Below are 25849 nucleotides of genomic sequence, written 5' to 3' on the forward strand. Positions count from 1 at the left end.
GTCACTTGTCCTTTTGCACTACATTACATTTTTTTGCATCCAGCCATTTCTATATAATTTTTAAATAAAGACAATATGATGATCTTTAATTTGAAGTTTAGTGCGAACATATTTGTAAAATATTTACTGCTTTAGATAAAATGTCAGTAATAGTGAAACGAAGAACTAGTTATTTTATTCGGGTCTATAGTGGTAGAAGACTTGGTGGAAAATTGCTTTCCACTATAAAGTGCCGTATCTAGCTAATACCATGGGATGCTGTGGCTGTAATGTAGACGGTGGCTTGCTTTTGTATTTGCCCTCCTAACCTCCTTTTGAGTAGTACAGTTTGTCATGCTTCTATTCACGGTCAGTCGGAGAAAAACACAGTAGCTAAAATTTGTTTTTATGTGCAGATGTTGTTTCTCTAATGCACGAACAAAAATCTGTTATCAAATAATTAGCTCTACTTGCCCTGGGTACCGAGGGGGTGGATGAGTCATCCCAGAGCCTGGGCAGCAATTTCAAGTGCTGACATCTTTGTCATCAGTTAGGAACAAAGTACTCTAGCCCACACATCACGTGGTTTCATAAGCTAATTAGTTAATCATCTTGATTATCACTAACTAGAGGCATATTGTTTTAAGCGTATTTACAAATAGATGTTTCCAAGTCAAGAGCTCTGTTACCATGATAGCTTTTAAAATCAGTAGATGTGTTTCTGGCAGACCGGAAGTGTAACAGGGTCACAGAAACATCAGACAAAAAGCATTCCCATACGTGTTCTGCGCAAGATAATGAATGCTAGTAGACTTCACATTCTCTCGCTGCTGCCCATTTCTCTTTGCATGCCTAGCTCCACTGTAAAGTATACACTGATGCTTCATCATTTGTATTTCAACAGGGTGAGATCCGGGCTACTGCTTTCAACGAACAGGCTGACAAATTTTTCTCTCTTATTGAAGTGAATAAGGTATGTTGCTATGTCTATTTTTGTTTTCTTCCAATAGTTGAAAACTGTCATGTTTGGTGTCTGTCTGTTTTGTAATGTCCTTGCAATCTCCATCTGCTAGGTCTATTACTTCTCCAAAGGAACTTTAAAGATTGCTAACAAGCAGTATTCAGCTGTAAAGAACGACTACGAGATGACTTTCAATAGCGAGACCTCTGTTATCCCTTGTGATGACTCTTCTGATGTCCCCACGGTGCAATTTGATTTTGTTCCTATTTCTGAGCTTGAAAACAAGAACAAAGACACACTATTAGGTTGGTAAACTTTTGGTCTGTGCCAGGTAGGTTCTGGCTATGTAGACTCTTCATTATCTTCCTGTTGTCTTCTTTGCAGATGTCATAGGAATTTGTAAGAGTTTTGAAGATGTCACGAAGGTGACTATAAAATCAAGCAACCGAGAGGTATCAAAACGAAATATTAATTTAATGGATTCATCCGGCAAAGTGGTTGCAACAACTCTGTGGGGTGAAGATGTAAGTTGTAGTGCACACGATTATTAAAGAAATGTAATGTTTTATCTTTTTGTAATTGTGTAATAAAAACTAAAATGCAAGCATTCGTACTGTTGCATTTACAAAGATTTCTACAGCTTCTACTTTAAGTTTCTCTTGCCCTACAATGCTACCCTTTTTGTCTTTGTCCAATGACCTAATTTCCTCCAAATGATGACAATCGAACAACCAGGGGAATGGAACTATAACAGGAACTGCCGTTTTCGATGGGTGTTTACGAAAGATTCCCCCCCAAAAAGCAGGGGCCTATTAAAGAGCTCCTCACCGGGGTTTCCTTGGCCAATATGTTGAGGACTTGATTAGCGATTAGCTAATCCTCCCTCTCATTCATTATACTTTAATACACTGGTGGAGATGTAAGAAGAGGTGGTAAGTGTCAAATGCACTATAACCAGTGCTATTTGACACTTTCAATGAACATCGGTATGTTACTTTACATTATCTGCAAACGTATAATGATTTTGTGATCACCATAATATTGTATGGCAACCAAAAATCATTCAGATGTTAAAAAGAAACGATAAGATCACTTTTGTGGCTTATAGTTTCTTTTAACATGTATATAATAACTTGCAGTGGCTTCTGTGAGGTCTGGCTGCGCGCAAGATCTCGCAATGTGTGGAAGGTCTTGCGCATGGGCAGTGTGACCAGCCAGGATGTAAGACTCAGCGCATCAGCACTAGGCTGATGCGCTGTGGGTATTGCATGGGTTATCGGAATGGGAGAGTTTTCTCTGCGTTATTGCTTTTCTATTGTAACATCTTGGCATTATTGCTTCCTGCTTCGCCTTGATAAAAGCCGAAGCAGAAAGAGCTGAAGTGGCACGATAAGTACTTCTCCCCCACTGAGCTGTGAGATGAGGATTTGTGACACAGGGTTTTGCGGCTGTTGCTCATGTAGTCTGACCAATCAGTGGTCGCCCTTGTATCCTCAAGGTTGATTCTGACATTCGCTTGCATGGCATTGTCTTATGCCCCAAAAATGACATCTGTCAAAAGGTAGACTGAAAAAGCTCTCCCAAGTTTTCTTTTCTCACTTCTTATAAGCTAATATGTCTAATGTGCATTCCTCGATGCAATGTTTAACAAGAAAGATTTTGAGTGACTTTATAGCTTCTGATTTTGTAATCTGGAATCTGTTTCTCAATTGCATTATCTGGAAGTCACACCTATTTAAGGCATCACATAGCCCTGCAACTATTGGCTCCTCTTTTTATTTGCTGGAATTGTAACAACTATTGTGTGCCTCTAGGCAGGTGCGGCAAACCCCTCTTGGTTTGTCAGGAGGCCCTGCGGCACCTTCTTTGCCAGGTCCTTCAGAAGAACCATTTTCCAAAGTGTCAGCTCAGTCAAACAGGTCCTCTGTCTTCACAGCCCCTTGAGCCACCTTGGGCTCAGGGCTTGGCCTGTTCGGTTCAAGGCTTGGTAAAGGTTTCTTCCTCTCTGGAGAAACTGATGGATTTTTCCTCCAGAGGCACAGATGAGTCAACAAGATGGACCGCTCCTTGGAAGCTTCATGCTAATCTTGAGCAGTGTTCTCCCCATGCTTTATTTGTCGGGCGGTCCGCCCAGTAAAAATCCCCCACCGCCCGGAACTGTAACTTCGGCGGTGCAGCCGGTGCATTGCAGCGGGGCCGCACCTGCCGTTAGTGTCCCACAAGTGTAGGGCAGACCGCAGTGAGTAGCGGTCTGCCCTACACAGAAACAAACACACAGCTGCCAGCAGCAGCTGTGTGTTTGTCATAGCAGCGCAGCCAGCCAGCCAACGAGAGTCATACATACTCTGGCTGCTGCTGCCACGAGGGAGCCGGCTGGAGCTCACTCATGAGCTCCCATTCCGGCTCCCCCTGCAGCGGTTGATGGGAGAGACGTCATGACGTCTTTCCCATAGTGCAGAGCGGGCCGGGAGCAGCCGACAGTGGCGGTCGTCGGCTGGAGCGGGGTTCAGGTAAGTTGTCTATTTTTTTTTTTCTCTTGTGAGTATGCGTTACTGTATAAAGGGGGCTGCTACTGGGGGCACTGTATAGGGGGGCTGCTACTGGGGGCACTGTATAGGGGGGCTGCTACTGGGGGCACTGTATAGGGGGGCTGCTACTGGGGGCACTGTATAGGGGGGCTGCTACTAGGGGCACTGTATAGGGGGGCTGCTACTGGGGGCACTGTATAGGGGGGCTGCTACTGGGGGCACTGTATAGGGGGGCTGCTACTGGGGGCACTGTATAGGGGGGCTGCTACTGGGGGCACTGTATAGGGGGGCTGCTACTGGGGGCACTGTATAGGGGGGCTGCTACTGGGGGCACTGTATAGGGGACTGCCACTGGGGGCACTGCATAAGGGGCTCTAGTTAAGCCTGTGGGTACAGCATAAGGGGCCAGTCTGGGGCACTACTTTAGCCTGGGGGCACTGCATAAGGGCAAAGCTAAACTACAGGGGGCACTGCATAAAGGGCACAAATACAGGGGGCACTGCATAATGGGCACTTTTGACTGAGAGCCAGTGGGGGAGCAGCTTGAGACCTGTCGGGCTGGATTGGTAAGTGTGATGCCCCTTTTTCCGGCGCGAGCATAATTACGAAGGCCCCCACCCGGCTACTTTTTGATGCCACCCGGCTGGAAAAATTTCTGTGGAGAACACCGTTGAGTCATGGGAAGAATTCTGAGCTTTCATCTCAAGGGGAAGAAGAACCTCTAGAAGTCATAACTTCGAATTTTCTTTAGTGCCAGAAGACGACACAGCAGACTCACAGGGCGTAGAAACTTTAATTATAAGGCAGTACACCAGGTATAGAACGTCTCTGACACTGACTCTTCAGAGTCTCAAGAAGTGTCCCTACAAGGGCATCCGTTGAATGTCCAGTCAAACAATGACATGGCAGTGGCATCCATCAATCATCAAATTTGCATGAGGAATAACTTAGCTATGAAGGAGATGTTCCGCATTCTCAGGTGGGTGAAAAAACATGTACCAGCCAATAGCAGCTGTTATCATTCCCAGAGTCAACAATTTTGAGGCAGATTACCTCAGTCGTCGGGACCTTCACCCCGGATGTTTTTCAAGCTCTGGCAAAAAGGTGGGGGTTGCCAGATGTCAATCTCATGTCATCTCTGCTCAACCACAAAATGCCTCTTTATTGCTCCAGAACAAGAGATCCAGGGCCTCTGGCTATGTAGGCTCTGTCCATTCTGTGGACATTTCACCTGATAGACCTCTCTCTACCATTCCCACTTCTTCCTCGGGTCCTCAAATGCATCAAACAGATATGAGCAATCTGTGGCCTATTAATTTTTTCCCATGCCTCCTTCAATAAGTTCCTTTCATTCACCCTTCCTTACTTTGGCTTTATTTAACGGCGTGGCTGCTGAGGCCTCTATCCTAAAGGCAAAAAGTATCCCAGAGGCAGACATTCCAACTATGCTGCGGGCTTGAAGCAAGTTTGTGGCTTGGTGTGAGAAATTAGTTTCACTCTTCTTCTTTTCGGGTCTCTCTGCTTCTTCTGTTTCTCCAGACATGTCTGGATGTGGGTTTCTGCCTGGGATCTTTTAAAGGTGCATGTTTCAACTCTTTTTGATTTGCTCCCAGAGCTGCAGACATTTATGCATGGGGTCCTCCATCTCCAGCCTCCATTCCTTCCTCTATTATTCCTCCCACGGCCTCGTGGGGCTTGAATCTGGTCTTACAATTTTTACAGTTGGATCTTTTTGAGTTGCTTGATTCTGTGGACTTGAAGTATCACTCTTAGAAGTCGGCCTTCCTCCTGGCGATTGCCCTCTGCCAGGATAGTTTCTTAACATGGTGTTTTGTCTTGTAGCTCTCCTTTTTTGGAGTTTCATACCGACCGGGCAGAACTCCATGCAAAACTTTCTTGTTAGTAGATTTCACATCAACCAACCTATTGTGCTACCTGTTCTTCCCAGCAAGGATTCTTCAAAGCATTCCTTGGCTGTGATTCGGGCCCTGCATTTGTTTACTATACTTTTTTTTTTTTTCCATCATCTATGCTTCCCACAAACCGCAATGGTCAGCTTCCATACAAACACTATCTTGTTGGATCTGAGCTGTTATCCGACATGCTTACATATCTTCAGGTCGGCCTGTGTCCTCCAGACTTTCAACTCATTCCACTAGGTGAGTGGGCGCCTATTGGGCTACACAGAATGGGGCTCAGCTGTACGCACTGCCACCTGGTATACCATGCATACTTTGCCAAATTTTATCGTTTTGACACATTCACGTCCAAGAAAGCTAGTTTTGAAGGATTTTTGTACTTTCCAGTAAAATCCATTTCCACAATTCCATAGGGGACACTGGATGCCCTCCCTACACTGTTGTGTTTGTTTGGCTGCTGTGTTTTGATTGTTTTCTGTTATTGTGTTAGACTATTGTGTGTTGCCTTTTGTTTTCTGTGAGGTTTGGGCACTTTGTTATGGGGGATTTCTCCCCTCTTTACTTTAACTCCCTCCCCTCCATCTCCTAAAATTAAGCTAAAATTTAAAGTGCCGGGTTCCACACACCACCATCTATATTCCAGTGTAATGCCATTGTCCCCAATGGAATTGGAAAAATGGATTTTACTGAGAAGTAAAAAATTCATGTTTAGAAGTACACAATTGGCAACTTCACACTAATGACTGTAGCCAGTTCCAAAATGGGGCAGAAGGCGCATGGCAAGCTTTTCTTTTTGGTGCAGTCTGTAGTTTCTAGCATATTATGTATGTTGTTTGTTTTTGTTTTTTTTATAGTATTAAAAAGAACCTAAAAATATGTATTTATAATATTTATTCTCATTTGTGCTGTTATTTTACCAAACTATTCATTTATAGGCTATATATTTCTGGTTTCTTGTCTCCTTCTAAACAGGCAGATAAATTTGACGGCTCTAGACAACCTGTTGTAGCAGTCAAAGGAGCACGACTTTCTGATTTTGGAGGGCGGTCTCTGTCAGTCTTGTCATCCAGCACTGTCATGATAAATCCAGATATTCCTGAGGCATTCAAGCTCAGAGGATGGTAGGGAATAGATTGTGATGTTGCAGTCAAGTGTGTTTAACAAAGCTTAAAGCCATATCAAAGTATCCCTACTACACCAGTTCCCTCAGAAGACAGTTCCAAGTTTAAACACTAGTGGGCATTATTACAATGTCAGATATTTTGATTATTGCATTTTCAAGTTTTTAACCCGTTTACTACTAGAGTGATGTCTATCATTTCCCAAAACTGACACATCAAGTACTTTGCTGGAAGTAAAAATTCAAGTCTTGCTTTTTGGAAGCTCAGAACAGAAGCGTACAATACTATTCCTAGGAGCTCCCTAACTTGGGTTCTGTAAAACCTATCTGTAAGGACACCTTTATGTTATGTAGTACCATGGGATGGCTAGAGATCTTGTACTGTTTCTTAAATGCAACAGTAAAGATAAAAGTACTGTAACGAGAAGTCTCTCTCTCGCGCTCTCTGTTTTTGTGCCGGTCTCTAATGTTTTACACAAAGAAACTCATGCCCAAGAAAAAGTAGCCCAAACAGAAATCGCAAAGTTTGGTCAATTATTACTCTCTGGCATAAAGTAAAATACAGTGTATAAATGCAATATATAGGTATTCACTTTTTTTTTTTATTTCTGTTTAGCATTATGGGGTACATTAAAAATAACACCTGTGATTTATTATAAACATTTTTTGTTTATACACAAATTGTTTTATATGGCTGGCCCAGCACTTTTTTTTTTTTTGTTTTTATTTGAACTTTAATCTGTACTACATTGTAGTTTATTTTGTGTAACTTTTTTGGTCTGAGCCCTTATTTGTGCATTACTAGCTTTAGTCAGCACCTATCAGTATCCCATGTAGGCTTGAGAGTGTTTGAGGCTTTTAGTTTGAAGGAGGATCTTTTTTTTCTCCATCAATGTGCTTGTCTGCATTTTTTAAAAGACCATTTTTCTCATTCTGCAGTTTTTTATTCAGTGCTGAGATGCTAAAATTAATAGACAAACAGAACCAAAATGTGGTTTAACAAGCAGCCATTACACCATAGCATACAAGTGACCACACAGCCGTGACACCTTAGCCATTCTAAATATTGATTAAAATCCATACAGTTCAAGTCAAACAGAGCAGATCATAAAACACTCAGTTAAGTCGTCACTTTTTATATTTATTAGAGAATATGACTAGAAATGCAGGTACATCCTTAAATGCTAGACAGTACTGTGGAAGAAGGGATGGCCAGGCAGCATTGAAATTGAATAAATGCAAAGCTTTCAAGGGAATTTCATAATTTCTGCTGATTTGTAAACCTGAGTTCATTTGAGACACCAATGTCAGACCATAAAATAAAAACATGTTTCAGACCTGTTTTTTAATGTTATAAGCTCCTTAACATAGGGTCTGATTCACTATGGAACACAACTGCGAATGCAATAGTGATTACGCACGAAGTTCAACTGCGATAGTATGCTAATCCATTGCGATCGCAATGCCATACGCAGCACTACATAAGGACGCCTATGTTACACATCCGTAATGTTTAGCAAGACTGCAAAACCATCGGTAAAATAGAGTACCATCGCAGCCTCACGCACACTTGCAGAGATCCAGAATTTGCTAAGTTCCACGCACGCTATCAGGCCTCAGGCTGTGAAGGCCATCGCAGTGGATAATTTATGCACACCCCTGCAACGGCATTAAAACACACTGGCACGCCTGCGTTTGTCCAACACCCCCCCCCCCCCCCCTGTGGTCACCACCCACAAACAGCACCACCTGTTAATCACTCTGCTATGGGTCAGTAGTCTGTGTGATCGCAGTCCCAATCACAATGACTAGTACGCGCACTGCGATGCATGCGCAGTACGCAACAACCAGCCGATTGCGTGCGTAATCACAGTTGTGTACGGTCGTGAATCAGGCCCATAGTGTAGTATACACCATTATAGCTTTGTATGTGTACATGAATGGAAACTTTCTTTACCAGGTTTGATTTAGAGGGCCAGGTACTGGAAGGTACATCTATCTCTGAGTCTCGCGGAGGTACGGGAGGGAACACAAACTGGAAGTCGTTGCTGGAAGTGAAGAATGAGAACCTGGGTCATGGGGACAAAGTAAGTTTCCAAATGTAGTTAGCTGTATGTGTTGCGTTTCTTCTGCTTAATCTGTATTTATGTTCAAACAGATCAGAATTCTTTCACATACAGAATAAGCTCCTGCAAGTGCTGTGCCAGTAGGTGGGCACTTTGTTGTGTTATGTGCTCCAAGTATGGGTATAGAAGTATTGGACATTTCAGAGACCCGACACTGGGGAACATTTCTTAAGCGAATTGCACTACAGTACCACATTATCATTAGTGGCCACTGTAGATTGATGCCACGTTGAGGGGCTTGCAGATTTGCAATTCTGTTACTGGTGCAATGAAAAGTCCAATTCACTTTGGGATTGTGCATAGCCTCTTCACTTTTCCAACTTTAGAAGGGACAAATTTGGGGGGGGGAGAATGTTGAAACTGTATTCTTTTGTACTTCCCTCTGGTTGTGTGTTTAACCTAGAAGTGTCAAACAACTTCTCTACCAAATAAAGTGTATCTTTGAGTTGTACCTTTTACATCACTGTTTCTAAAGGGGCCTATCCATTAGCAGATAAATTGAACGATAGCAGATAAATTGAATGATATATCGTTCTATCATTCAATTTATCTGCTATGGATAGGCCCGGAACGATGACAGATGCACACTCCCGCGGCCGATAAATTGAATCTATCATCTCTACAACGTGCTGGTCAATTATCGCATATCGCTGCCAGATATTATAGAGCTATCTGGCAGTTTATATGCGGTGAAGGACGAAAGAGATTAACAGCAGCTACAGAGAAAAAAAAATCCACTCCCTGAAGGATGTCATGCCAAAATCTGTCATGTACATGACCGATATCGTTCAGCACAGCCACCTGCATTTTCAAGGGATATCTTGTCTTTCATCGCCCAGAAAAACATCTGCTAATGGATAGGCCGACTGATCTTTGCAAACATCCATTTTGCAGGACATTTAGTATGGAAATAGAGCTGGTATAACGGTCAGTTAATATTGTTAGGGTAGGACTCTCAACATTTTAAAGCAGAATGTAGACTGAGACAAATATTTTGCAGAACAGTTTTGCAAATGTCAGCAGCAGAGGCTTTTCAGTACCACTGGTTCGGCCCTTAAAACTGGCTTTTGCCAGGGTGGCATACGAGATGGTGGATCAAACTAAGAGGATTTTCAGGATCGAAAGGCACAGAGTAACTATTCCACAGTTTGCACTTTGTCCATAATGCAGCAATCTATTGTGATGTTTCAGCAACAGATTCAGGGCGATAAATGTGCCACTTGACTGACAACACATTGTTCTTCAAAGGGCATTTATACTCTGGGGAGAGAGATCATTACAGAATTTCTAGCACCTCTAATTTAATTTTTTTGAACGACCCTCTTCATTCCAGAATTTATCCTTCTGAGGACAAACATTTTTAAGATCAGCATGTTTTTCTGGTTTGTTACAGACCATGAACCAAACAGTTGGGGAAAACTGATTTATCTGACTACCAGCAGATCCCCAGTGGTAGAAGAAAGGTGGGCCATATCCTAAACTGGGTTCTCAACTTTTTTTACTCCAGGATACAATATATCTCTTTGTGTTACCCCTGTATTGAGTGATCTAGAGATTCAAAAAAACTCAGGCTTTCTGAAACACTGTGTACGTTATTCTGGAATAAGGAGTTATATGTCCGATTCCTGAGCTGCCAACTTTTTATCTTTTTGGGGTTTTTTTTGTCTTGGTCCGAAACATATTTATTTCATATGACTGATTCAGAAAGGAGTATCTCAAACCTGTTATCCAGTGGATGTGCGTAAAAGAATTTCTTCTTCAAGGAATCCACAGGGATACCATGGGGATAATGTGGTTCTCTGTACTTCACATTTACTTGTTATTTGTGAAGGCTGTCACATTACATCGCATTGTTATCTTTTATAATTGCCATGTCAAAAAGTAAAGGGAGACAGGAGGTGGAGGCCAATGTGCTGGTTTCATGTAAATCCTGTTTGGTGGGGTTGTCCCCTCAGGACTTTATTAAGGATGGTTTGTGTGCTGTCTATTTATAAAGAATCACCTCACCAGTCCAGTCTACTAGCCTCTGTACAGGAGCCATCTTGGGTGTCCTCTTTACCTCAGGTGATGACGTAGCTAGTGGATCGTTTGGCTATGCCCACCCTGCCTCCTTTAATGGGATACTCACAGCATGCTAGGTTTGCTTCTCCTATACATCCTTCCTGGGTGGATGTTTATGCCCACTCAAGTCAGAGTATGGCTCAGTCAGCTGTTGCAAACAGACCTGTAGTCACTAAGGAGCCTAAGCGGAGGTTTATCTTTTATTGGTTTGCTTCGCATATAGATTCAGACGCATCATCGGAGGAATCAGATGATGCCCCGGGTTTTTCTCCAGGGTCTAGTTCAGAAGAGGAGGACAGTCCTTCTGCAGTGGATGTTCCTTCCTTAGTGAGGGCTGTTAAATCAATCCTAAATATACAGGATGATGAATCTGTTCCTAGAAAGAAGGCTCCAGTGTTAAAACACCAGGTGGTAAAAGCTGAGTTTCCTAAATCTGAGCAGCTCACTGAGGTTATGGAAGAGGCATGGTATAACCCGGATAAATTGTTCCATGCTACGAAAAGATTAGCATTGTTGTATCCTTTCCCAGCTTCTGAATGTAATAAATGGGAAATCCCTCATCTGTGGATGCTCATGTGACGCGTTTAGTCAGGAATGCTATGTTGCCTTTTCCGTGAGCGTTTTCTCTTAAAGATTCTACAGATAGAAGAATTGAAACATGTCTTAAGGCAGTGTTTTCATCATTAGGAGCTGTTACTCGGCCAGCTATGGCTGGGACTTGGGTAGCCAAGGCTGTTGAAGAATGGACGGGGGCATTGGAAGGGTAAGCAGTTGGGAAGCCTGCGGACCTAATCCCGACAGCCGGGTTCCCGACTGCTTAATCCCGGCGAGGGATAAATGACAGACGTCTAAATCTATACACCTGTCGTTTTACCGACTCCGGGAGACTGGCACCCGGCATCCCGATCCAAGGGGCGCGGATAGCCGTGGGGAGGGTTAGGTTAGGTTTAGGCTAGTGGTGGGGGGTTAGGTTTAGGTACCCCCGGGAGGGGTTAGGTTTAGGCACTTAGAAGAGGGATTAGGGTTAGGCACTGGGGGAGGAATGTTAGGGTTAGGCACCCCTAAAGGAGGGTTAGGGGGTAGAATTAGGTTAGAGAATACTTACCTTGAACGATCAGGATTTCCTCCTCTGCCGGGATGCCAACCGCCGGGCGTGGGTCCGGCGGTAAATCATACCTATTTCATTGGAAGAGCCTCTACCAAATGCTACCAGAGAACAGCTGACCTATATCTCCCACATACGGGAAGCGGTCTCCTATTTGGGAGAAGCTGCAATAGTTGCTGGGCTCCTAGCTTCTAATGCATCAGCAGCCTCAGTTGTGGCTCGTAGAATCCTTTTGGTTAAGGTCCTGGAAAGCAGATAGAGGGTCAAATAAGGCTCTGGAATCCTTACCTTTTTTTGGGAATATGCTTTTTGGAGCAGAGTTAGATAAGATGATAGATACTCTGGCAGCTTAAAAATCTGCAGGTCTGCCATCAACATCTAAGTTGAAGTCTAGGCAGTCTTTTCGGTCCTTTCGCACTCAGGGATGAGCGAAAGGACAGTCTTCCTCCAGACCATCTAGTTCTCGCAGGACAACCAAGCAGTAAACGAAGAGGTCCTGGGCAGCCAGACGTCCAGCTTCTAAGCCGGACGGCAAATCCTCTGCCTGATAGGGCGGACCTCCTCCTGGGGGGATCCCAGGGTAGGGGGCAGACTGCTCCTGTTTGTGGAGTGCTGGCATAAAACAAACGCCTGGGTTCGAGAAGTGGTCACTTGGGGCTATGCCCTCAATTTCTGTAGGCGTCCTCCCCAGAAGTGTTTTTGCACAACTCTTCCAGCAGATTCTATCAAGGCTTTGGCCCTCCTGGCGTTTATTTGCTTCCTCCTGCAATTCAGGGTGATCCCAGTTCCTGTGGGTCAGCAAGGAAGGGGTTATTATTCCAATTTATATTTGGTTCAGAAACCGAATGGGTCTCATTGCCCTATTCTAAATGTGAAAACACTCAACAAGTTCATCCGTGTACCCAAGTTCCGTATGGAGACTCTTCTGTCAATTATTTTGGCAATGGAACCTGGGGATGTTTATGGCTTCCCTGGACGTTCAGGATGCGTATCTGCATGTGCCTATTACACCATCCCATCAACAGTTTCTACGGTTTGCTGTCCTGCAATAGCATTACCAATTTCAGACACTGCCCTTTGGGCTAACAACTGCCCCTAGGGTTTTCACCAAAATAATGGCAGTTATGACTGCCTACCTCAAGCATCAGAGAATCAGAATACTACCATATCTGGACGACCTTCTGATATTGGCAGTCTCCAGCTGTTCTACAACACCATCTCCAACTGACCATGGCCTGTCTACAGACGCACAGCTGGATCATCAATTGGCAGAAATCCTCTTTCTCCAACACAGCTGATGGTACATCTGGGAGCTTTTCTGGGTTCATAGGCACAGAGTGTTTCTGCCAGAGGACAAGATTGCGGCCCTATCAGTGCGAATTCGAAAAATGCTACGCAATTGAAGTGTATCCATTCTATCAGCAATGCAGGTCCTGGGGTCAATGGTATCCACCTTTGAAATGGTGGAATATGCTCCGTTCCACTCCAGGCCTCTGCAGAAATTGATTCTCTCCCGGTGGAACGGACAGTATCATCTAATAAAGTCCTAGAGGATCCTTCTCACTACGGAGGTTCCTCTTTCTCCTGGTGGCTACAAAAGGATCATCTGGACAAAGGTCACCCATTCTGGATTCCAAATTGGGTGCTTCTCACCACGGACGCCAGTCTTCGCGGAATGGGAAGGGGGGGAGGTGAGTGGGTTATGGTAGACTTACCATTGATAACTTTCTTCTAATTCCATAGGGTCCACTTATCTCCGCTTTCCTGAAGCCTCATCAATTTACTTTTTGGGACTGGATAGTTGATAGGTGAATTTCTTTAGTTGCTTTACTTGGACTCTGGCAAATGTTTTTTACACCCCTGAAGTCTTCCAGAATATCATGGCTTTTTAGGGTTCATTGGAGATTTGTTTGCATCCCGCATGAGCTGCAAGCTTTCTATGTGCTGTTAGGCCTCGCTTTCAAAGTGCCGGAGTCACAAATAGTTGCAGATAGTTTCATTACCTTATTTTCATTGGAAAAAAGGTGCAAAGGATTCGGGCATTATTAATCGCTATTGATTAGTCTGCACTGGTTCCCTTGTCAGTCCAGCAAGTTTGGCATTTGCCACTCTGGATTGTTCATCATTCACAAAGGCATTTCTTCCATCATGCTGTAGGGAATCTAACTTAAGTTGTGTAGTAATTTGAAGACCTGACATGTTGAATTGCCTTGGTAATTAAAACTATGTAACTGGTAAGGCCTGGATTAGGGTGCGATTATGACTTCTATCAGTACATGTTTCTTATGTCAGAAATTAAGGTCTAATTGTATTTTATCTTCCTGATGTAGGCTTATGTTCCCCTATTAAACCTTAATCTTGTACTACGGACGTTGCAGAATACGGTTTAAATCGCTCTTCTCGCTTCCAGTCCCCTTCTTGGCCTGGGTGGTAACGGTGATTTAAGATTGGGGTCACTTGTTGCTGCTTTCTTTCTGTATGAGCACTTTTCTTTACGTTCCAATTGGGAAAGGACCGTGCCATTCTTACAACCTATAGTTTGTCTTGGTTTGTCATTTTTCCTAGGAGTTGGTTAGTGACTGTCTCATACTCTGGTAGTGGTAAGCTGTTTTTGGTTTTGCTTCAAAAATTCAGGTTGTCCATAGAGCAGTGATTGCATCAAACTCCTAATTATATGGGTTCCAGGGACCCATCATTGAAAATATTTGGGGTCCTACTTATTATTTCCTGATCCCATCATAATTTATCGTTGTGAAATTTAAAATCTATATTCCTTCAGACCTTCCCTTCGGGTCCTAAATGTCTTAGGTTCCTTTGAAGCAGAGGGGAGGGTGGGAGAGCACTCTGGAGCATCAGATTGATTGGCAGCTGAGGACAGCGCTGCTGATTGGCCGAAGTGAGCCCTTTGGCACTCGCACTTACTGCCATGCAGCTGACTCTGAAATTGATATTCTAAATGTTAGATATTCTTATCCAAACTTGAAATGATATGAAGATCATCCCACCCAAGAATACTGGTATAGTGTCCTCTGCAGCTGTTTCTATGGTCTTGGCCATCCTTGCTTCCCTATGTGTAAGCTCGGGAGGGGTGAAGCTACAAAAGGATGTTCTATGAGAAGGGTGGTCTGAATGCTTTTGTTCATCTAGTTACCGATCTCCTAGATTTTTCCTAATACATGGGGGGGACTTGGATTATTGGCAAGCACAAAAATCTCGAGGTTTAGAAAATTGATATATATTTTTTTTATGAATGATGTAATATAGCTTACAACGTTAGTGTATGATAGAATCCCTTTCCTTGGTCAGGTTCCTTAAATAAAATTCAAGTTGTACTTTATAGCACAAAATATTTCCCTCCAGAGCAAGAAGGAAGCAAATCCATTCAGCATTTGCTGGCAGACTCTGTTTAGTCTGAGAAAGTGATGCAATTAGTTGCTGAGAAATGGTCCGCTCTGCTCGCTCATTTGTGTTAATGGAGCCTGGGAGCAGTGTCTGGAGTGGGTGTATACATGGGTAGGGATATAAACAGGTTTAAAAGTAGCAAGTTGTTTTTGCCTTTTGTTATGTACATGTAAATTTTGCACATTTAAAATATCTTCAAACTATGAATTTGGAATGTGTCTTCCCCTTGTTTCAGGCTGATTATTTCAGCAGCGTGGCTACAATTGTGTATCTACGGAAGGAGAACTGCATGTATCAGGCCTGCCCTTCCCAGGATTGCAATAAAAAGGTGATAGACCAGCAGAACGGTCTGTTCCGCTGCGAGAAGTGTGACAAGGAATTTCCCAACTTCAAATACCGCCTCATTCTTTCAGTGAGTATTAAATGGTCATGATTAAATTATATTTAATGTTAAGCGTCATCTTTAAGGTACAGAGCTGGTAGAGCATATTAGTGTCCGGAAACATGGTGTTAATCAGACTCTTTTGTGCTTGACGGATGAAATGCTTACAAGTGATGTATACCTCAAAGGCTTTGTATTACTGAGCTGAGTAATATAAATACTCCACTTATTTCATGAATATTAAATAATGCCTGCCATGCTTTCATTTCTTTATTTCACTCATCTGCTGCAGGTTGCCATGTTACTGCATTTCTCTAGCTGAACTAGTAGTATGTTTGCACAAATGCCTTCTGAATTGGATAATACATACTGTATATAGGGGCAGGGTTAGTGATGTAGCAGCACTCAGTCTTTGCTTTTAGCTCTGCACTAAAGTTATCAGGGAAACTGCAGCAGTCAGTACTTGAGTGAGTGTTTTTCTTTACTGCATGCTATATAGACTCATTTCTGGATAACGCTGAACAGCATATTTTACCAGTTAATCATATCTGAAAATGTTGTGGTGTAATAAGTTGTTGGTAACAGTGCATTGTTATTGCTCCCTATGCCATTTTGAAGACCCCAAACTTGCATCCTGCTTTCAAAAGAGAAGTTCCATAGTCTTGACCTTGTGTGCTACATGGGGGTAACGCTGCATCCAGGGTTATACATTATTTCCATGTTAGCCGTCCTCATCAAAATACTTTTAATGCAGCTTGAGAGTACATGTGCAGATTGCTTGTCAAGAATTAAAGTACTGTTCCAAAATGTGTGTATTGCAGAAACCTCTGTAGCATTGCTAATGTGTGTGTGGCATGCTTGCGTAGTCTCCATAACTGCTGTGGGACTTGCAGTTAACTGAAATTCCATTCTCATTCCAGTGCAAAGTAACTGCTCAACGATCTTGTATAAATACAGCTTACTCGCTGTCATTGATCCAAAATCAGAGATAGAGAGCTCAAATCTCCTGCCAAGTTTTTTCTTTGAGATGCCTCTGTACTTGTGTAAAGACCACAAACATGAATCTGCATTGTAAGTGCAGATGTCCATGCTGTGTGTCCTTTGTGTGGCTCAATTATCAAACAGATTGTTTGAGGCACAAGCACCGTCATTTGTAACTGTTTATTTTGGTTGCTAAACTCTAGCAACTTGCTGTTTTCGCTGAGATCATTGTATTACAAGAGGTAGTGTATCCATTCTTGCTGGCTTATTCTGATCGCAGAGAGAAACGGAGCATTGCATTGAAGATTTAACATGTTTGTATAAATATGAAATTGCTTTTAGAACTGGGGCCTAGATTCTGTCCTCTCAGGAGCTATACCCTGCACCTACTACATTAGTGGTGCCAGCTTCACAGAGACTGCCTCTTTCTGCCTGTGAGATGAATTTGTCAGAGTGCGGAGATAATATTAGCTCATGCATAAGGCTGCCAGCTCTCCACATGCGGCCTCACCACTTTCATACAAGTGCTCGTTGGCCCCGACCCGGTAAGGAGAGCGCGATTCTTTCTTCTCTCTGGCTCATTATATTCATCAGCCCTCGGCAGCTGTGACGACTTGCAATCAAGCTGTTTAATGCCGGTCTAAATACCAAGTAGTCTAAAATGGCAGGAGGATGTTGTGAAACGTATAAATAAGAGGCTGTTGGTGAACTAAAGTCTAATTTTCCCCTGGATTCTCCTTGCCCTGCTTTTGAGCTTTTCCAACCGTAATGCTTAAGGACCCTCTTCTGTTAACCTGATTTGGGATGTGACAGATGAGATGCTTTAGATCCGCTTCTCTCAATAGTCAGTGATGTCAAAAGCTATATTTAAAAATCCATGTCATGCAGGTTGCAGTTTTCCGTTGTGCAGTTCTGCTCAGTTTTAGGGGGGAGACTAAGATGTTTTTTTTCTTTCCACCCTCAAGAATTTTGCTATCTAGCATTTGTCATTTTCTGATGTTTTCTTGAAGGCATGTAATGATACCACTGTAGAAACTGGGTTTTACATCAAATTGCACATTAGAAATCTACTCATTATCCCATCAGAAATATTCCTTATGGTAATGAGTTGTCTGTATAATAAAAATAGGTGTGTGTGAAATGGTTAACAAGGAAATACTAATCATGGCGTTAGTGTTAAACTGTTTCTGATTAAATGACTCTGAAGATTCTCAGCTTGTGGCATGGACTCTTTCAGGCCAACATTGCAGATTACGGGGAGAATCAGTGGATTACGTGTTTCCAGGAGTCAGCGGAAGCCATTCTTGGGCAGAATGCAGCATATCTTGGAGAACTGAAAGAAAAGGTATTCTACCATCCACCAATTACACACTTGTGTGTTAGTCTCTTACTACCGTTCTCATATTTAGATTTTCACGTATTGCATATTGTTAATGCTATATTAAGGACAAAGCCTATCTCGGCATCTTCCTCGCGTATAACAAACGAGTGCTATTTGACTGAAAGTGGCTTAGTCTTTTCTGGTCCTCTATTTATTTGTTTCCATTATATATGAATGCAGCAATCCCTCCCTCATCTCTACAAAAGGTAAAACAGTGCTCTCTGTTGCTTTTCATTTAAAAGTAGTCACTGGGTGGCCATAGTTGAATAAATCCCCACTGAGAAAATAGAAAAGGCCATTTTCTGATAACTGCTGAGGTATTTCTAAGCAAGTGTGTAGGTGCAATATGTTCCTGGAAACAAGGGAGCCTCTTCTAAGAGATGTGTGTGTTTCCCTGAGCATTGCTGTGTTCTTGTCGCAGAATGAACAAGCGTTTGAGGAGGTATTTCAGCATGCCAACTTCCGATCTTACACCTTTAGAGTTCGGGTCAAGATGGAGACGTACAATGTAAGTACCCAACTTTCCTATTGTTTCCCCCCCCCTCTGTTCACAACTTTTCAATAATGATACTTTGCTGTTCTACTAAATTGTAAAGCAAAAATTGTAAAAATTTTGCTCTTAGCGCAGTCTATTCTCTTCAAGTCTCTCTTACCCTGTATCAATAGTAGTTAGTTTAATCTGCACTTGCACCTTGTAAGCTGAACAAATATTCACAAGATTGCATCCAGCCCATTCACTAGTTCCTAATAAATTGGTAATCTACATTGTCCTGTTGAAATTCAAACAACGACTTCACACCAGGTGTAGTTGGCAGGTACGCTTTAAACTTTACACCGATTTTACATTTCCCTAAATTCTAGGTTATACATTTGAAGCTTCTACTTGGCATTTTTGTTAATTGATGAAGAAAAATATCTGCACCCTATCACTGAAGGAGTTGGGTGAATCTAATGGTAGTGGTTGCTGCTATTTTTAAAGGATGGAGAAGGCTCCAGAACCTCTTGTGGTTACATTGGAATAGGGATGGTCCTTCTTTGGCAAAGGATCTTCCAATAGAAAGAGTACAGTAAATACCACTTCATATAAATGGTTTCAAGTTCATTTAAGAGTTAATTTCAGTTGGTTCAAACACCCCATAATTGGCAGGGAAAACAATGTTTGGAAGATGAATAGCATAAACTGGTTAAGTGTTTCCTGGGTTTGCTGCCTGCTTAGATTTGTTTATGCCAATTTTTCTCAAGTTTTCTTATAGTGCAGTGAAGGGAGCTGTGAGATCTGAGCAGATTCAATTGTTGAAAGCTGGGGGGGGGGACATTTCGTATCGCAGCCTCCTGAGGTGCAAGAAGAAATGGGTGTAAAGGCTGTTTTCTTCTTCAGGGTCCATAGGGATCCACAGGGATACCATGAGAATATTATGGTTGAAAGACCAGGCACCAAACAGTTAACGCTTCTGCTCCCAGAATGCCCTGGGTTCTTCACCATATATACCCCACCCCTAGCCATAGGTCTTCAGTTGTTCGTTTGGTGTAGCAGGATCAAGATGCACCTTTGTAACAGGGACTGCTCGGAGCAGTCCTAAGCATTTATTTTGTTTTCTGAGTTGGCAGTACCAAGCGTTTGAATTAAGAGACACGTACTGCGATTCCATCTACCTCTGCCGGGTCGCGGCTGAGCTTAGCTAGCAGCAATGCTGCGACCTGGACTGCATCGGATCCTCGGAGATGTCAGTTAAGGTGGTTCCTCGCTTACGAGGAACTGCGCGTGGCGGTCCTTGCTTTTGGTCTCAGAGATGCACCAGGAGCCGCTGCTGTCAGAGCCTGGGATTGTCCGCGTCCTCACTACAGCATCCGGGGCGTTATCGTCTGACGCCAGGGATCGGCAGAATACGCTATCTGCTACCACGAGGCCAGCGTACCCGGCTGGTTAACGCAGCTTAGGGGAGGTAGACTCTCCTCCAGTAACTCCTCCCCTGACACATACGCAGTCCTTACGAAGGGTTTTGCACGTCTGGGTTGCTCCACCTACCCTCCAAGTGTATATGAGACACTCACGGTCCACGCTCAGTGCGCCCTGTAGCTGTTGGTCTCAGGAGGGTCTGGGACAGTCTCCCTGTATACCTCTCCCTTAAGGTATACGGTGCTCTATGTCCTACCATTCCTTTGCCTTTATTGTAGTGTATTTAGAGACGATTGTAATTATATTACATATGCATTGTATGTGACTGTTTGCTAGCTGCTATATTGACACGGTCTTTCATTTCTGTCTGTCAGCTATCACTATTTTCTCTCCATCTTGGGGTGGGGGTTTCTTTCTGAGTACTTCACATTCATTAAGATATTTGTGAAGGTGGTCACATTGCATTGTTACCTTTTATACGCTAAGCGTAAAGGGAAACAGGAGTTCAGGCAGGTTTTATTTATGACTGTCAGTTATAGCTATCACTGCTATTGCTCTATTTGACCCTCAACTACCTGGATGTATAGGTGTTACTTCACATTTACTTGTGAAGACTGAGCTGCCCATCCCCCTCTCTCCTAATTAATTGGAGACGCTCAGCTGCAATTGATCACGGAAATGTTTGCTGAGGGACGGGTGGCCAACCAGTCGGAGGCAAAGAGCCAAAAAATATATGTAGTCAAGTGAAATAGACGATAGCAGGCGCGCGGACAAAAATGGGGTGTGGCCTAGCTGTCACAAGGCCGTGCCCCATTTTTGTGCGCACGCCTTTGGTAAGACATGTGCAGGAGCATGACCTTGTGTCACACCCCCGTTTTTAGTCAAGCTGGTGGCAAGTCCAGGACATTGAAGATACACATTTTACATCTTCCCAATATACATTTTTCACTGTTGAAGTGAAAGAAAGAAAAAGCCAGAGCAATATAGAAAACATTGAAATAGCCACGTTCACATAAAATACACAAAAATAAGCCAGATCCACATAAAATACACAAAAATAAGCCAGATCCACATAAAATACATATTGAAATACAGAACCACATAAAATACATTGAGAATGCCAGTGCCCATTATGTGGTGCCCTCCTGTAGTTGTGCCCGTTAAGCAATGCCCCTAGTAGTTGTGGCCATTATGCAGTGCCCCCATTAGTTGTGGCCCCTTATGCAATACCCCCTTGGAGCTGTGTCCATTATGCAATACCCCCTTGGAGCTGTATCCATTATGCAATGCCCCCTTGGAGCTGTATCCATTATGCAATGCCCCCTTGGAGCTGTGTCCATTATGCAATGCCCCCTTGGAGCTGTGTCCATTATGCAATGCCCCCTTGGAGCTGTGTCCATTATGCAATGCCCCCTTGGAGCTGTGTCCATTATGCAATGCCCCCTTGGAGCTGTGTCCATTATGCAATGCCCCCTTGGAGCTGTGTCCATTATGCAATGCCCCCTTGGAGCTGTGTCCATTATGCAATGCCCCCTTGGAGCTGTGTCCATTATGCAATGCCCCCTTGGAGCTGTGTCCATTATGCAATGCCCCCTTGGAGCTGTGTCCATTATGCAATGCCCCCTTGGAGCTGTGTCCATTATGCAATGCCCCCTTGGAGCTGTGTCCATTATGCAATGCCCCCTTGGAGCTGTGTCCATTATGCAATGCCCCCTTGGAGCTGTGTCCATTATGCAATGCCCCCTTGGAGCTGTGTCCATTATGCAATGCCCCCTTGGAGCTGTGTCCATTATGCAATGCCCCCTTGGAGCTGTGTCCATTATGCAATGCCCCCTTGGAGCTGTGTCCATTATGCAATGCCCCCTTGGAGCTGTGTCCATTATGCAATGCCCCCTTGGAGCTGTGTCCATTATGCAATGCCCCCTTGGAGCTGTGTCCATTATGCAATGCCCCCTTGGAGCTGTGTCCATTATGCAATGCCCCCTTGGAGCTGTGTCCATTATGCAATGCCCCCTTGGAGCTGTGTCCATTATGCAATGCCCCCTTGGAGCTGTGTCCATTATGCAATGCCCCCTTGGAGCTGTGTCCATTATGCAATGCCCCCTTGGAGCTGTGTCCATTATGCAATGCCCCCTTGGAGCTGTGTCCATTATGCAATGCCCCCTTGGAGCTGTGTCCATTATGCAATGCCCCCTTGGAGCTGTGTCCATTATGCAATGCCCCCTTGGAGCTGTGTCCATTATGCAATGCCCCCTTGGAGCTGTGTCCATTATGCAATGCCCCCTTGGAGCTGTGTCCATTATGCAATGCCCCCTTGGAGCTGTGTCCATTATGCAATGCCCCCTTGGAGCTGTGTCCATTATGCAATGCCCCCTTGGAGCTGTGTCCATTATGCAATGCCCCCTTGGAGCTGTGTCCATTATGCAATGCCCCCTTGGAGCTGTGTCCATTATGCAATGCCCCCTTGGAGCTGTGTCCATTATGCAATGCCCCCTTGGAGCTGTGTCCATTATGCAATGCCCCCTTGGAGCTGTGTCCATTATGCAATGCCCCCTTGGAGCTGTGTCCATTATGCAATGCCCCCTTGGAGCTGTGTCCATTATGCAATGCCCCCTTGGAGCTGTGCCCCTTCTGCAATGCCCCCTTGGAGCTGTGCCCCTTCTGCAATTCCTCCAGCAGTTGTGCCCCTTCTGCATTGTCACTTGTAGCTGTGTCCATTAAGCAATTCCCCCTCTAGTTGTTCTCCTCCTGCAATATACCTGTAGTCGTGCCCCCAGCACTAACTCCCCCTCCCCGTCCACACCCCTGTGAAGAAACTTACATTCATGTTGGCATCGCTCCATGCCGTCAGGGCTCCCGAGTTCCACCGTCGCTGCTACTTCCGCCGCCTGCTGGATCGTCGTGACGTCACCCGCGCACTGCATTACTGGGAACGCTGGCCTCTGAAGCAATCAGAGGCTTCTTTAGTGTCTGATGGTTCAGAGACCAGTATTCTCAGTAATAATGGGGGTCTGCCGAGCCGGGAGACGCATTAGAAGCTGAAAAGAGCCTCATGCGGCTCGAGAGCCACGGGTTGGCCACCTCTGTCCTAGGACCAAGGTATATAGCACTGGAATCATACCAATTTTTTTGCTTGTATAAGTTGATTGTGTCGATTTGTAAGTATATTTGTATGCATTGCACTTATATCCTACAAATGTGTTTACGATTTAGTGCCCATTTTCAAATATATTTATATGCATGTAGATCCTACCAAACTTATGTGTTTAGGTAGTTGGTTTTAATGCCCTTTAGCAAATCTATGCATTTGATGTGACTTATGATAACTCTGCCATAAAAAAAAAATATATATTTTTTTTTTTCATAACCCTCAACTACCTGGTGTATAGGGGTTAGAGAGTACTTCACATTTATTTTTATCTGTGAAATGGTCACATTGCATTGTTAACCCTAAACTGGTTGTAGGTTGCTTGCAAGTATTTCTCATGTCTCAGGACAAGGGTAAACAGGAGGCTGTTGTCCCTGTGATGGTTTCATGTAAATCCTGTGCAGTTGGCCTCTCAAGATTTCATACAGGATGGACTGTGTTTTGATTTATACACCACAACAGTCCACCTCGCCAGCACCTGTTCAGGGGTCACCTTGAATGTCCTCCTGGTCTCAGGTTATGGCGCAGTTAGTGAATCGCTTATCAGCCCCCACACTGCCTCCCACTTATGATTATCCACATTGATTACAGCCTGCTATGTTTCCTCTTCCCATACATCCTTCCAGGATGGAGGGTTATGTCCACTCAGTCCAGAATCTGGCTTTTAGATCTACCTATCTGCAGATGTTACAGGCGAATAAGGCATCAGCCGTCTTAGCATATACTGCATCATCCTCTCAGTCCACCCTGCTTTCAGATTATGATATATCATCTGAGGAGGCAGAGGATATACAGATTTCTCCCTCGAGCCTATCTCGGAGAGGAGGAGCGTCATTTATCAGTGGATGTTCCTTTCTAGCAGGGGCGGTTAATTCAATCCTCATTATAGAAGATGAAGTACCAGCTCCTAAAGCCTAGTGTTCAGACACCAGAAGGTGATTTAGGCTGGATTCCCTCAATCTGAACAGCTCACTGAGTTTATGGAGGAAGCATGGAACACTCCAGGTAAACTGTTCCAGATTCCAAAAAGACATGGAGAGTGCATTTGGTGGGAAATTCCCATCCCTACTAGGGATTCTTACGTGATACCTTTCTAAAGGGTTACTCCACAGAAGGTTGTTTGCACAACTCCCCCATCAGATCCTATTGAGGCCATTCATGCCCTGCTAAATTCAGGGGGGGATAATCCCGGATTCCTTTAGCTAACAAGGAAGGTGTTATTACTCAGATTTGTTTTTGATTCATGAGCTAAATGGGTCTCATTGCTCTATTCTGAATCTGAAAACTCTACAGGTTCATCCATGTGCCCAAGTTCCATATGGAGACTCGACAGTCAATTATGCTGGCAATGGAATATGGGGTTTTCATGGTTCCCTGGACATACAGGATGCATATCTGCATGTGCCTATTGCACTATTCCACTAAGGGTTTCTGAATTTTGCTGTTCGTAAGCAACATTACCATTACCCTTTGGTCTGTCCACAGCCCCTTGGGTGTTTACCAAGATAATGGTGGTCATGACTGCTCATCACAGGAGGAGTCAGGATACTAATATTTGGACGACGACCTGATATTGACAGTCTATGGAGGTTTTGCAATATCATCTCCAGCTGACCACTTCCTGTCTACAGGAGCAGGGCTGGATAATCCATTGAAAAAAAGTCTTCCCTTTCTCCAACACAGCAGATGGTACATTTGGGGGCGCTACTGGATTCCATGGCACAAAGGATCTTTCTACCAGTGGAGAAGTTTTCGGCTCTACAATTGCGGGTGCGCAAATTGCTCTGCAATCAGAGGGTATCCATTCACTCAGCAATGCAGGTCCTTGGTGTCCACCTTCAACATAGTGGAATATGCCCAGTTCCCTTCCAGGTCTCTACAAAAATTCTCCAGGTGGAACGGACAGCATCATCTTATAAGGTCTCAGAGGATCCATCTCACTCCCCCTCCTGTGGTGGGTGAAAAAGGATCATCTAAACTAAGGGCGCCCATTCTGGATTCCCAAATTGTGTGCTTCTCACCACGAACGCCAGCCTTCGTGGATGGGGGGCCGTGATGGGTCTTCACACCTTCCAGGGAAGATGGGCAAATCAAGAAAGTAATCTGCCAATAAACATTCTGGAACTGCTAGCAGTATACAGAGCACTGATCATGGCACAGGACCTGCTCCAGGGCAGGCCGGCCCAGATCCAGTCCGACAGTGCGACTACAGTGGCCTACCTCAATCATCAGGGAGGCATAAGCAGTTATGCAGCCATGAAAGAAGTGACAGATTCTGATTTGGGCAGAACGTCATCTTACGGCCATCTCTGCAATATTCATACTGGGAATGCTAAATTGGGAAACAGACTTCCAAAGTCACCAGGACATACACGCCGGAGAGTGGTCTCTCCATCCGGTAGTGTTTCAGCTTCTGGTAAACAAATGGGGTTTACCGGAGATGGATCTCATGGCATCACGCCACAACCACAAGGTTCCCAAGTACAGATCCAGGTCCAGAGACCCATCGGCAGCATTCGGGGATGCACTGGCAGTAAGATGGGACTTCAAGCTGGCGTATCTTTCCTCCGATCTCCTTCCTCCCAACAATACTGGTGGCTCCGGCTTGGCCCAGACATCATTGGTTCACCGACATACAGAATCTGTCCATAGACAGTCCTTATCCTCTTCCTCTATGGAAGTTCTCAATCTCTGTCCTCAGGGCCCCAAACAGTGCATGTTTTCCAGTTCTCCTCACAGGAGACTTGGAAAACATAATTAGAAATAATTAGTTCCACCTGTGGATCTTTTAAAATGTCAGCCAGTAATGAATACACCTGTGCTCCTGCCTGGTGACCTGTAAAACGTGAACTGTGTGGG

General features: G+C 44.2%; 1 protein-coding gene across 1 annotated transcript in view; it reads left to right on the forward strand.

Annotated features, from left to right (window-relative positions):
• Nucleotides 1-25849, forward strand: part of RPA1 (replication protein A1) — a 93661-nt gene that overhangs the window by 45269 nt on the left and 22543 nt on the right. Inside the window, exons 9-16 of the mRNA XM_088454948.1 lie at nucleotides 884-952; nucleotides 1053-1245; nucleotides 1325-1464; nucleotides 6360-6508; nucleotides 8468-8594; nucleotides 15437-15613; nucleotides 17802-17909; nucleotides 18367-18453. Coding sequence (XP_088311074.1) covers nucleotides 884-952; nucleotides 1053-1245; nucleotides 1325-1464; nucleotides 6360-6508; nucleotides 8468-8594; nucleotides 15437-15613; nucleotides 17802-17909; nucleotides 18367-18453 — 1050 coding nt within the window. The remainder of the gene's footprint in view (nucleotides 1-883; nucleotides 953-1052; nucleotides 1246-1324; nucleotides 1465-6359; nucleotides 6509-8467; nucleotides 8595-15436; nucleotides 15614-17801; nucleotides 17910-18366; nucleotides 18454-25849) is intronic.

This window comes from Taudactylus pleione, unplaced genomic scaffold (genome assembly GCF_031769625.1).
Source record: "Taudactylus pleione unplaced genomic scaffold, aTauple2 ptg000040l, whole genome shotgun sequence".
Taxonomy (NCBI): Eukaryota; Metazoa; Chordata; class Amphibia; order Anura; family Myobatrachidae; genus Taudactylus; species Taudactylus pleione.